This window comes from Nycticebus coucang, chromosome 3 (genome assembly GCF_027406575.1).
Source record: "Nycticebus coucang isolate mNycCou1 chromosome 3, mNycCou1.pri, whole genome shotgun sequence".
In the NCBI taxonomy this organism is placed as follows: Eukaryota; Metazoa; Chordata; class Mammalia; order Primates; family Lorisidae; genus Nycticebus; species Nycticebus coucang.
This window is the reverse complement of record NC_069782.1, coordinates 93,008,247-93,022,524: the sequence shown is the minus strand read 5'-3', so window position 1 is coordinate 93,022,524 and position 14,278 is coordinate 93,008,247. Positions and strand designations below refer to the sequence as shown.

The following is a 14,278-nucleotide window of genomic DNA, read 5'->3' as shown; positions in this document are numbered from 1 at the left end:
CTTCTAATTCTCTTCATTTAATCATTTATTTATTCAACAAATATTTACCAAGCCCTTACTATGTGCCTACCATTCTGACAGGGTAGAATGAAGGTAGACCAGGTAGAAATGACTGGAGAGTACATGGTGAAAAAGAAGGGGGAAGGGTTCCTATTAATATTTTGGATAGGATGGCCATGGAATGATTCTGAGAAAGTAAACCCTGAAAAGTACAAATTTCTAGTAATGACAGAAAACAACTAACCAGGGAAACAAATTTCAAAGGGAACAAGAGCACAAGTGTTTCCAAACCAAGGGGAAAATAATGTCCTATGTACTCCAGGAAGTGACAGAGGCCACTGTGACTGACATGGAGTATGTGAGGAGGGAGCAGGAGATCAGGCTGGAGACTGACACATCACACTCAGCACAACTATTACAGGAGTTTCTATTTGGAAAACAAAACAGAAAATGGTATGTTGAGGTGAAGAAATGTGTGGGAACACCACAATTGGCTTTCTGTAGAAGGAGGTAAATTGTGACAGGATTGTTTAACGTTTGTATCACCAGCTTGTTAAAAATGGAATGAACAGAGTATATTCTTTAATTTGGAAGACAATGCTAAATTTAAGTTATACTATGAGCACTGATGACAATAAAAGTATAAATTAATATTTATAAATACTTCACAGTTTATCAAATCTTTTCCAACATATCATTAATATATTTAATAGTCGCACAGACCTTGGGAAGTAGGTAGGGCATGTATTGCCATATCAGTTCAACAGATAAAAATAATAGGATGTATAGCTTGTTCAAGGTTATATACATAAAGGGAGCCAAAACCAGGCTCAACTCCCTATATCTACTACCCTTTACCATAAATTGTGTACTCCCTCACATCCTAATATATTGCAAAAGGAGATGAGATTTCAAAATGACCTTGAAAAATGAGAAATATCTTGAAACACATAAAGTGAAATTCCCTAGAGTAAAAGGCCAGCCAAAATAATTATGAAAAAATAGCAAACTTAAATACAAAATCAGGAATGACTTATGAATGTTGCAGAAAAATTATTTAGGATGAACATGCTATGGTTTTGTGATAACAACTACAAAAAGCACATTGACAGAATTCACAGTAGCAATACGATCTATAGATAGCAAAAAATAGCGGTTAAGACTATAGTCCCTGAATTCAGACATCGTGGGTGCTAGCCTTGGCTCTGCTACTTATATTTGTGACCTTAGGCAAGTTACTTACCACTCTGTGACTCGGTTTCTTCACCTATAAAATTGGATATTGTGGGGCGGTGCCTGTGGCTCAGTGAGTAGGGCGCTGGCCCCATATGCCGAGGGTGGTGGGTTCAAACCCAGCCCCGGCCAAACTGCAACAAAAAAAAAATAGCCGGGCGTTGTGGCGGGCGCCTGTAGTCCCAGCTGCTTGGGAGGCTGAGGCAAGAGAATCGCGTAAGCCCAAGAGTTAGAGGTTGCTGTGAGCCGTGTGACGCCACGGCACTCTACCCGAGGGCGGTACAGTGAGACTCTGTCTCTACAAAAAAAAAAAAAAAAAAAAAAATTGGATATTGTGAAAGTACCTGCTGTCTAGAGTCGTTAAGATTTAATGAATACTTGCAGGGTGTCCAAGTGTTTTATTTTTCTTTGCCACAATTGGAAAAAGAGTTGTCTTGGCCTACACATTAAATATATAAACACTAATAAAAGCGAATTAGGAAAAAATGGTTCATGCACAGTTTTCATGTTATCCAGCATCACCGATAAGCTAGAAAGACTTCACAAAATTGGCATGCAGGCCCACAAGTTGGACACCCCTGCAAATGGTATGCATGGCTTATAGGTATAATAATAGTACCTACTATGAGGCCTCCATGCCTGGAACTGTTAAAAATAATAATAATAATAATAGTACCTACTGTCCAGTGAAATGAAGATTTCATGAGCACTTTTGACCTATTTATATGGCTCGTAGCTCAGTTGTATGAGCTTTCTGCTCATACTTCTCTCTTTATCTTTCTCCTCCTTTATTAGATATTGTAATTGAATTATCAACACTCAGAATTCTTGAGGTCCTTCTAGAGATTTTGGAGCAACCTAAGGATGCGATAGTTTTAGGGAATATTAAAATGAGAGTAATGACGGCTTGGTGCCCGTAGCACAGTGGTTATGGCACCAGCCACATACGCTGAGGGTGACAGGTTCGAACCTGAGCTGGGCCAGCTAAAAAACAGCTAAAGAACTGCAACAACAACAAAAGCCGGGCGTTTTGGCGGGCACCTGTAGTCTCAGCTACTTGGGAGGCTGAGGCAAGAGAATCACATAAGCCCAAGAGTTTGAGGTGAGACTCTGTCTCAAAGGAAAAAAAAAAGAAAATGAGAGTAATGGAGGAAATAAATTAATATTTATTAAGTTCTTAGTATGCACTAACTGTTACATTAAGCTCTTTCACTCACCTATCTTCTTTCATTCTCGTAACAACTATTTTAACTTTTTATTTTAAAATAACCTTAGACTTAGAAAAATTGAAAAAATAGTACAGAATGCACTCTTCATCCAGCTTCCCCTGATGTTAATGTCTGATATCACCAAAAAGTAATGACCAAAACCAGGAAATTCACGTTGGTATAATACCAATAACAGAAATGCAGGCCTTACTCTGATCTGACCAGTTTTTTCTCTAAAATTTCTTTTTCTGTTCAACATTGTGTTTGTTTGTCATATCTCCTTAGTCTCTTTCACTCTGACAGTTTCTCACTCTAGTTGGTCATGACCTTGATACCTTTGAAGAGAACCGGTCAATCATTTTGTAGACTGCCCCTCAATTTAACTTTATCTTATGTTTTCTCACGATCAAGTTGAGCTTACTCACCTTGGGCAGGAAAACCACAGAAGCATTGTGCCTTTTCAATGCATCCTATCAAGGAGGTACACAACGTTGTAATGTCTTATTGCTGGTGATGTTAACCTGATCATTAGGTTAATGAGTATTGTTTGTTGATTTATTCAACAAATAATAGCCCAAACTCTTGGGCTTACGGTAAAGTTACTACTTTCTCATTGTAATTAATAAATATCTTGGAGCAGATACTTTGGAACTATGCAAATATCCTATTTCATCCACTAATGTTAGTATCACTAAATTGATCACTGGGTTAAGGGCATGTCTGTTAGTATTCTCCATTGTCACATTACTATTTTTTCTTTTTAATGAATAATTAGGGAAAGATACTTTGAGACTATGTAAATATCCTGTTCATCTTCAAAAAATTTTACACTAATTTTAGCATATTTAACTCTCGACATCTTTTCAGGGGAATATTTTCTTAGTGTCATAGATAATGAAATGTAGACTTACAGAGATTTATTAACCTGCTCAAGGTCACACAGATAGCTCTGTCATATTCTAAAATTCCTTGTAATTTCATTGTTGAGTGTAAGAGAAGAACCTAAGGTGGGGAAGAGGGAAGGGAAATACCGTACAACTAGAAATGTCGAGTTTGGAGAAGATAAAATTGAGATTTTGAGAAAAGTTTTTATACTAGATGGAAATCAGGTATGTGGGCAAGCAATGGCTCCTCAAGGCATAGTGAGAAATATAGATGAGGTGCTTACTGACAGTGATCCCAGAGTGAGAGACAAAGAGATTTTATATGAACTATGAATGTGGATATAAACACAAAAGAGTTACACAAATCTGTAGAGATATATGTTTTATACTTGGAAAGTTTAATTGCCATTTTTATAAGATTTAATTTGAGATATAAGAAAGGTTTCTTTGATTAAATAACCAAAACTCTTTTTTTTTTTTTTTTTTAAGGACAGAGCCTCAAGCTGTCGCCCTGGGTAGAGTTTTTGGTTACAGCTGTCATTGTTTGGCAGGCCCGGGCTGGTTTCGAACCCGCCAGCTCAGGTGTATATGGCTGGCGCCCTAGCCACTTGAGCCCAGGCGCTGCCCCAAAACTCTTCATAACAAAATTTATGGCACAGGGTTGGTGGAAAACAACCATGGAATTTTATTCTTAATTTATTACTTATACCACCTTGAAGAAAGCCTTCTTTTTAAAAAACATCTAGTATATGCATGAGATTCCACTTTTAAGATGATTAAGTGAATATGTTTTCCTCTTATCTTTATTAAATATGAACTGTACTTAATCATGAACAAAAATCTTACAGTGGTAAAATGTATTTGTGCTAAGGAGACTGGCAGAATATATGTGTGTGTCATTTTAATTAAATGTGTACATTTATTTAAGAGAGTGAAAACATTATTATTATATGTTATATTTCAGTCCTTTCATCTGTTAGTAGTCATTTCTAATAGTGTAATAGTCTGCCTCTAGAAACTGAGGGAATTTTTCTCATCAGAGTTCAGGCTTGGTTCTGTTCTATTAATAAAATAAGCAACCGAGAGCAAAATCGTCAGCATGTTTGAAAAGTCAGCAGCATTGTCCTACCACAAGTAGGTGGCTATTCTTTCCAGAAACAACAGTCCTCTGGAAATCATGTTAGGTGTATTAGAAGCTTAGCTTCATATAGTATCCAGAATTTAAGTATTTAATGAGCACACAACATACAAATACTTCACAGATTGTCATAGCTTTAAAAATGTTATAGCTGCTGATGTTTGTAATCCTTGTAAACCATTATGATTTGTCTGCTTACCTAAATTTTTCTCTCCTATATATCCTGTATCCTATTTTTTCTCTCCTATATATCCTACATTTATGCCACTCCGACATATTTTCCCTCTTGTTTGTGTTTCCCTTCTGGTATGTCATTCTCCATAACTATTTAAAACTGCACAGTGATAGAGGAAACTACCAACTTCAAACCACAGGAAGTTTGTTTAAACTTTACTTTTAAAGAAAATTAAATCTTTATAGGAAAGGGTTAGCTTTTTTTTTTTGGAGACAAGAGTCTCACTTTGGTGCCTGGCTAGACAATATAGTAGTGTCGTTGTAGCTCCCTGCAATCTCAAACTGCTGGGCTCCAGCAATCCTCCACCCTCCCAAGTAGCTGGTGCTCCAGCTGCATGCCACCACATCTGGCTAACTTTCAGTAGATATGGGGTCTCACTCATGTTAGGCTGGTCTCAAACTCCTGACCATAAGCCATCCTCCTGCCTTGGCATCCCAGAGAGCTAGGATAACAGGCATGAGCCACCATACCTGGCCAATTTTTTAAAGTATGAAAATGGTTATGTGGTTATGCTTAAGTCATTCATTACCTTTCAGAAATACATACTAAAGTATTTATAAATGAAATTACGTAGTAGTTAATTTGCTTAGAATAATATTAAAGACAAGTGGGCAATGCTGTACATAAAAATAAGATTCATTATAGATTTCAGATGTTTGTATTGATGATGAGTTCTTTGGAAATGATTGTACTATTGTGTTTATTTTTGTATTTGATTAACTTTTTTAAAAATCTGTTGACATCCTCATTAGATAATGGTAAAAATCTCTGAACAGATGTTTAGATCTGTTTTGATGAGAAGCTAAGTTGTTAATCTACTAATGAAGTTTTGCTTTGCTATATTGGTTATGAGAATTTTTCCCCCTTTTTATTAATAGACTAATGACATTAAAGAGATGGCCAAAAAAACACAAGCCCTGCCAAAGGCGAACTCAAAAAGGCAGCGAGTTGTGATCTTCACCCAAGGGAGAGATGACACCATAATGGCCACAGGTACATGTGGGGACTGTGTGGGGTATCCACAATCATAGAGGTTAATTTTGTTAATGTATAACAAAAATTCTGTATTATTTCTACTATAATATATACAAAGCAATCTACCTTTTATTGTTTTTTTTTTTTTTGGCCAGGGCTGGGTTTGAACCCACCACCTCTGGCATATGGGACCAGCGCCCTACTCCTTGAGCCATAGGCGCCGCCCTCTTTTATTGTTTTTTAATAAAAATTCCTGCCCTTTATCTCTGCAGGAAAGATTTCTTTTTTGAGAAGTTTTCATTTTTAAGATAACTTACTTAAATTCAGTTGAGTAAAACCACATTGATAAAGTTTATAGTTTATTTACTTGGATACTTTGGAGATTTTTCCAGTCAAGAAATGTCTTTCATGAAAAGGAGAATTTATTTAATTGTAAAATACTTATGCTAGAATAAAATAAATGTAGTGAATTATGAACAAATAAAATTCAGAAATAACTTCCTCAGATTTTTGGTCAAGAAGAAATTTTCTTTTTAATTTATTTATTTTTTTTGTTTTTGTTTTTGTTTTTGCAGTTTTTGGCCAGGGCTGGGTTTGAACCCGCCATCTCAGGCATATGGGGCAGGTGCCCTACCGCTTTGAGCCACAGGCACCGCCCTTTTAATTTATTTTTTATTTTTTGTTTTTATTAAATCATAACTGTGTACATTGATGCATTTATGGGGTTCAGTATACTGATTTGATAGACAATGTGAAATGCTTACATTGAACTGATTAACACATCCATCACAATTATACTCTTAATAGTTTTGACACGTACCATTACATCATGCACATTAGATGAGGTCCCCCCAAATACCCTCCCTCCTTCTACCTTTCCCCTCCCCTCCCCTCTGTCACCTCTTCCCTTCTACTTTCTGGATTATAGTTATATAAGAAGAAATTTTCATTTTTATTTTTACTCAGCTACCTATTTTATAGCACACATTTAAAATTGGAATTTTATCTAGTAAACAAACATGTTATTGATGAAAATGATTAATACTGTCAATATGATGCTACCTACTATTCAAGTCAAAATATAACCTTTTTAATTCTATTGGAACTATCCAGATTAAAACCATCAAATTAAAACCAATAATTAATAATTATTGTAAATGGTAGCAGTTATTCAGTATTCTGCTGAACACTGAAATATAAGATGTGAGCCTTAAAGATCTAACTGGGAAAGAAATTCATACACATAAAATATGAGTAAAAAGTACAGTGTAATTACACTTCTTATTTATTGGTGCAAACTATATGGATGTTGTTGACTCAGAAGAGATCAATAAAGCTTGAAGAAAGATGTCACAGTGAATATGAAGCAAATTTTTGTTGGATTAGACAAAAAGCCTGAAAAGGGTCAAAGATGAAATATGAATTTGGTGCTAAGGGGCCCTAGAAGTAATTCACTCCAACATTCTTATTTTACTTATTTCTTTTTAAAAATATATTTTATTATGTATATTTGAGGTTTACAACATGATGTTATAGGATATGTGAATACATATAGATCAACTCTCTTATTTTAGAATACTTAAAACCAGGATTCAGAGATTTGCTTTAAAAAATATTTATTTCGAAATAATTCAGTGAGTAGTGATATAGATGAAATAAGACTAGTCGTGAATTTAATTGTTGAAACTGAGTAGTAGATATATGGAGGTCGTTATGATATTAACTTCACTTGTGTGTATATTTGAAATTATCCAAAAAAAGAACAGTTGAGCCAGGCATGATGGCTCATACCTGTAATCCTAGCACTCTGGGAGGCTGAGGTGGGTGGACTGCTTGAGCTCAGGAGTTCAAGACCAGCCTAAGTGAGAATAAAACCCTGTCTCTACTAAAAATAGAAAAACTAGCTGGGCGTATTGGACAACTGTAGTCCCAGCTACTCGGGAGACTGAGGCAAGAGGATCTCTTGAGCCTAGGAGTCTGAGGTTGCTGTGAGCTGTGACCCACAGCACTCTACTCATGGTGACAGAGTGAGACTGTCTCAAAAAAAAAAAAGAAAGAAAGAAAAGAAAAAGACAAGGGTGGCGCCTGTGACTCAGTGAGTAGGCCGCCAGCCTCATATGCCGAGGGTGGCGGGTTCGGACCCAGCCCCGGCCAAACTGCAACAAAAAAATAGCCGGGCAGTTGTGGCGGGCGCCTGTAGTCCCAGCTACTCGGGAGGCTGAGGCAAAAGAATCGCTTAAGCCCAGGAGTTGGAGGTTGCTGTGAGCTGTGTGATGCCACGGCACTCTACCGAGGGCCATAAAGTGAGACTCTGTCTCTACAAAAAAAGAAAAAGAAAAAGACAAGTTAAAAATAAATTTTCAAGAAAGATTCAGAGATGTTGAATGGCTTTCTCAAGATAAGAAATCTGACAATTAAGTTGCAAACTCATCCTAGAAAAAGTGCTACATATACCTCCTTGTTTGAATATCACTATGATCACCTTTGAAGTACATCCAGTGACCAGAGTGATATTCTGCAAACTTAAGTGTCAGTCCTCGTACATTAATATCCTTGCTTAAGCCTTAAATTCTAGGAAGAATTTAAAGGAAGGAGGGCAATGCAGTCCAAGAGGATCATGTAAGCAAAGGAACTAGGTACTATACAATCTTATTTTTACGGCAGGAAAAGCCACGTTGTTAATTGGTACAAAAGAGAAAAGAAATGAACTATGAAAGGATATCCATGCATTGATGCAAACTGTCTGAATTCTTGTGTCTTCCTACAGCATATGGTGCATTCCTGTCTTAGCAATGAGCAATTTATAAAAGTGAAAAACACGCAAGCTTCTTACAGGAACTGTAGTACTACCTTCAGATTCATAAAATACTATTTGGTTTCTCTTTATGAGACATTCATTTTAAGGGTTTATATATTCCAGATACACATATTGTACAAATGTCTTCCTCTTTGTGAATTTGTGCAATTTTCCCAAAATTGAAAATTAGCCTCCCCATTCTATGACTGAATTTCTTTGTCTTTATTAAATCTATTAAACCATTCTTAGGAATGCTTACAAATAGGGATTTATTTGAGGAAAGACACTGGCTAATCTTTGCTTTTCCTACCATATGAAAATGAACTTAAATTAGAGGATGCGCTATATCTGCAATGCGTGATAAATACAAGATGGATAGAGAATCTGTTCAGTGGTGTCAGCTACAAAGCAAACATGATAAATGTTAATGCAGTTCTGAGCCCTGGGATAAGCTATTCAGTGCACAAGCATAGCCGAATCTCTTTGCTATGTTGTTATTCATGGCAGCCAAATAAATGTCAATAATAAAAGAGAATTAAAGATTTTCATTTCCCAGAGGCAGTCCTCTAATACGGCTTGATCTTTCATTTCATTTGTAATTCGTTCTCATGTCAGTATGCAATCATTCGCCAGGCTCTGGGTGTCGTGTTAAGTCATTTAATAATGATTAAGAACATAAAAATGCTTGGCCTGTGGGGCAATTCACAGAAGAGATGCCAATTTGTTATTGTTTTCTCTCCTTTCCTCTTGAATATGGATCAGCTTTTTCCCACCTCCTAGCATTAAAATACTAATGGAAAATAGGGAGAGAAAGTGTCCCTTAATTTGCCATAAGTGACATTCCAGAATGGCACAAGGCAGTGCTAACACACTTATTAAAACACTAATTAGGAATCACTGTGCCTTAAAGTTCACACTGTAGAGTATTTTTAAATGATCAGACTGTTAAGTTTGTGGCATTTAGCAATAGTGTAACAAAATCCTTGGAATTTTATTCTATAGACCTATCTCATTTTGAGATGTGGTATCTAGAAACCACTTTCTGTTATTATATAAATTTCATTATTTAAATTCTTCTTGTTTAAATTGCCAGGGAGTCTAAAGTCTTTTCCATTCACCCTGTTTTATTGGTCATCCCTCTTTAAGATTGGGTATCTATCCAGCCAGAGGTTATGCCTCATATCAGTCATTCTTTCAGGCTCGGCATCTGTAGCTCAAGCGGCTAAGGTGCCAGCCACATATACCAGAGCTGGCAAGTTCAAATCCAGCCCAGGCCCGCCAAATAACAATGACAACTATAACCAAAAACAAAAATAGCTGGGCGTTGTGGCAGGCGCCTGTAGTCCCAGCTACTTGGGAGGCTGAGGAAAGAGGATTGCTTAAGCCCGAGAGGTTGAGGTTGCTGTGAGCAATGACACCATGGCACTCTACCCAGGGCGACAGCTTGAGACGCTGTCTCAAAAAAAAAAAAAATCATTCTTTCAGTGTTTACAGGCTAATTAACTTTTAAAACAATTTTTGAGAGAGAGCTGGGCACTAGAGAGTATTAAGAGTAACAGGCTGGGTAATTCCACATTTAGTTAAATGCCCAAAAGATTATGCCAGCAGCATTATACAGCAGCCAAAATATGAAAGCAAACCAAGTGTCCATCAACAAAAGAACAGATAAACAAAATGCAGCATATACATACAGTGTTCAACCTTAAAAAGGAAGGCTGACACTTGCTACGGTATGGATGAATCTTGAAAATATGATACTAAGTGAAATAAGGCAGGCACAAAAGAATAAATACTGTATGATTTCACTTACAGGAGATACTTAGATAGTCAACTTCATAGATACCGAAGGTAAAAGGATGGTAGCCAAGGGTTGTTTAATGGGTATAAAGCTTCATTTCTGCAAGATGAAAAACGTTGTCTAGATTGGTGGTGGTGATGGCTGTACAACAATATGAATGTACTTAACAGCACTGAGCTGTATACTCAAAAATGGTTAAAATGGTAAACTATGTTCCATATATTTTACCACAATTAAAAAAAAATAAACAGGGCAGCACCTGTGGCTCAAAGGAGTAGGGCACCAGCGCCATATACCAGAGGTGGGAGGTTCAAACCCGGCCCTGGACAAAAACTGCAAATAAATAAATAAACAAACAAACATATCAGAACAAACAAAAAAATAAAATGCTGGAAATACAGTTAGAAAACAAAAGATGACTCTGTGCATTTTGATCCTTCTAATAAAAATTGAATGAGCCTGTTTAGTAACATTGGAGTCAGATGAAAGAAATCATTCCTGTGTCTATAAACTTCAGAGAAATTTATAACAGTCTTTACCTATTAGACAGAAACTATAGATGAATGATGTTTTCATACATTAATACCTTGTAATATTAAGGTTTGTAGTAAAAACATTATATATGTATGTTTACATTATACATAGAAAATTTAAATTTCCCCTAGTTTCTATACTAAATAAATCACTAAACATTGGAAAAAGCAATAGGACTTTTGTTCTAAATTGAAAATAATGCATTTCACACAGTGGCTTTTAAAGAGAGACAGTGAAATAGGTTCATTGAAAAAAATGTAGACTTTTCTAATCACAATTCTTTCTGTTTGAATTATAATTCTGCATGAAGGGGAAAAAAGTGTATTAAGTCAGAGGTTTATAGCTTGGAAGACTGGTGCTGTCATGTCAAAATCACCTAGTAAGTTTTCAGTAAATACAGCTCTGTCTTGTTAAGAGCACCTTTCCAACCGTATGGTGGCTTGTGCCTGTAATTCTGACACTCTGGGAGTCTGAGGCAGGTGGATCGCGTACGCTCATGAGTTCAAGACCAGCCTGAGCAAGAGCGAGACCCTGTCTCTACTAAAAATAGAAAGGAAAAAAACCTAGCCAGGCATTGTGGCAAGTACTTGTAGTCCCAGCTACTGGGGAGGCTGAGGTAGAAGGATCTCTTGATCCCAAGAGTTTGAAGTTGCTGTGAGCTAGCACACTATGGCAATCTACCCAGGGCGACAGAGTGAGACTCTGTCTCAAAAGAAAAAAAAAAGAGCACCTTTGCCTCAATCTGATACATCTCTGTGAGGCCTATCAGAATATAAATGTATGCATCCTCAAGGGGATGTCTGAAAATGCGGGTGGTACAGTCTAGGGCAGCGGTTCTCAACCTGTGGGTTGCCTTTTTTTTTTTTTTTTTTGCAGTTTTTGGCCAGGGCTGGGCTTGAACCTGCCACCTCTGGCATATGGAGCCATATGCCCGCGCCCTACTCCTTTGAGCCACAGGCGCCACACTGTGGGTGGCCGTTTTTAACAATGAAAATACATTGCAGCGTTAGGAAGGTTGAGAACCACTGGTCTAGGGAAAGGTGAGTGTAGGGTTGTATATTTGTTGAAAAAGTCTCCTTAGGTAATGTAGCAATGCTGTCTGTCTGTCCTCCACCTCTCACATTGAGAATTATTGAATAAAATGATTTGATGACCTTGCCTCAAGTTCTGTGATCTTCAGAATGATAAAAACAGAACCTTTTGACAGCGAAGCATCTAGTTGTTCAGTAAGTCAGGCCTTGATTAAATGCTTCTCTCTTGATCCATCAAAAAGTACCAAGAACCTATTCACTCTTATAGGTAACCTATATATTACATTAAATAGTCTCCCACCTTTAAGGTGCCTATAATTTAAGATGATCATATCATAGTGCCGCCCTTTGTCATTTCATTATAAGTAAATGAGTATATTAAAGTTACTTGTTTTCAGGTTCTTGAGTTCTTAAAGAAACATATTACCTCATCTGCTAGCTACATTTTCATGTTCTGTGAAAACACTCAATGCTGTCCATTACACCAAGAAAAGGTCAATGTGATTTGCAATTCTAGTAGGCTTAAAGTACAGAAAGTGTGCAATAGAAAACGCAAACTCTCAAGGAAAACAATTTGAGCAGTTGGAAGAATGTCAGCTTATCAACCCAACTCTTATTACTACAAAATATTAATATAAATCATTTTGAAAACGTTATCTCTACTACAGCCAAATCAGTTTTAAAGGATGATCTTGTTGGCATGGGATCTTGTGGTAAGGATAAAACAAATTAAGTAGTGTTCTTTTAGAATGTCTGTGTGTGGCATTTGCAAAAAAAGTTCTTACCAGCTAAGATGTTAAAGAAAATGTATTTCTTTTTTTTTTTTAATATTTTTATTTGTATAGGATTTTAAGGGTTTTTTTTGTTTTTGTTCTTTTTTAGAAACAGAGTTTCACTTTGTCACCCTCTGTAGAGTGCCTTGATGTCATAACTCAGGGCAACCTCAAACTCCTGGGCTCAAGCAATTTGCCTCAGCCTCCCAAGTCACTGGGGCTACAGGTGCCGCCACTACACCCAGCTTTTTTTTTTTAGAGTCAAGGTCTGGCTCTTGCTCAGGTTGGTCTCCAGTTCGTGAGCTCAGGCAATCCACCCAGAGTGCTAAGATTATAGGTGTGAGGTACCATGCCCAGCAGAAAATATATTTCTTAATCTATGAATATGAACAACTAAGTTATTAGCCCTGTTTCATTTTTAGATTATTGTAACCATAAAAGAAAAAGTCCTTTAATTAGCTAAGAGGTTGAAAATAATTTAGAATAACATGTGGAACTGTCACATTCCTACAAAAGTAGTATCTTTGGGGCATGGTTCATATTCTTTTTTATTTCTTTTTTCTTTTAGAGACAGAGTCTCCCTTTATAACCCTCAGTAGAGTGTTGGAGCTCACAGCAACCTCCAACTCCTGGGCTTAGGCGATTCTCTTGCCTCAGCCTCCCAAGTAGCTGGGACTAGCCACCACAACACCTGGCTACTTTTTCCTTGCAGTTTAGCCGGGGCCAAGTTCAAACCCACCACTCTCAGTATATGGGGCTGGTGCCCTACCCAGTGAGCCACCAGCGCTGCCCCATGGTTCATATTCTTTAGTGACCTCAGGCTGAAGAAGTGGGACTTCTTTCAACTCCCGCTTTTATCAAACAGGATCCAACTAGAAAGCAAAATGAGAGACAGCCTATACCAGACAAATGTTAGCCCTATTATAGCATTGATTTCTTTAAGGACCTTTTAAGTCAGATTTGTTGAGATACAGATTATATATAGTAAAATTCATGTATATTTTAATAAATAACATGTACAAATATAGGTGTTCAAAATACAGAACATTTCATATGATTTGTTGGAGTATAATATGCATACAAAATTGGTACAAGTTTTCATTAAGCAGACACACCTGTGTAACTACAACCACTTCAAGAAATACAGTAGGACCTCTATAAGTTGATCACCCTAGGGACTGTAAGATACTAGTCAGCATATGGAGGTGGTTAACATAGGAACTAGGCCTACTATATTAATACATACACGTGGCACATGTCCAGTCTATGAAAATTAGGTCAGCTTGAGGTGGTAAATGAAGGGAGGCAGTTAACTATGGAGGTTCTACTGTGTAACACTTCTGGCCCTTTAGAAACCACCCCGTAGGCCCCTCCTAATCATTATTCCCACCAAAGGTAACCATTATCTGGGCTTCTACTACTAACAATTATTAGCTTCACCTCTTTTTAAAATGTAATAGCCCAATATGTTTACTTTTTGTCTAGCTCTGTCCCCATCCATTTTTATGCACTTTCTTCCTTTTTTGACAACCTAAGTTGTCCCAGGTTCATGTTGTATTTTCCAAGTCTCAGTCCTGGAATCAGCCACTTCTCCAAGGAACCCTGGTTTCTTTTACTAAATTAGAAACCCAGATGTGGGCCCCAGATACGTTCTTTATTCCTTGAGTGTCCT

At 37.1% G+C, this 14,278-nt stretch overlaps 1 protein-coding gene across 2 annotated transcripts in view; it reads left to right on the top strand.

Moving 5' to 3' along the window:
- Positions 1 to 14,278, top strand: part of ADK (adenosine kinase) — a 599,854-nt gene that overhangs the window by 454,173 nt on the left and 131,403 nt on the right. For both annotated transcript variants that reach the window (XM_053586052.1, XM_053586053.1), the window contains exon 9: positions 5,577 to 5,691. In XM_053586052.1, coding sequence (XP_053442027.1) covers positions 5,577 to 5,691 — 115 coding nt within the window. The remainder of the gene's footprint in view (positions 1 to 5,576; positions 5,692 to 14,278) is intronic.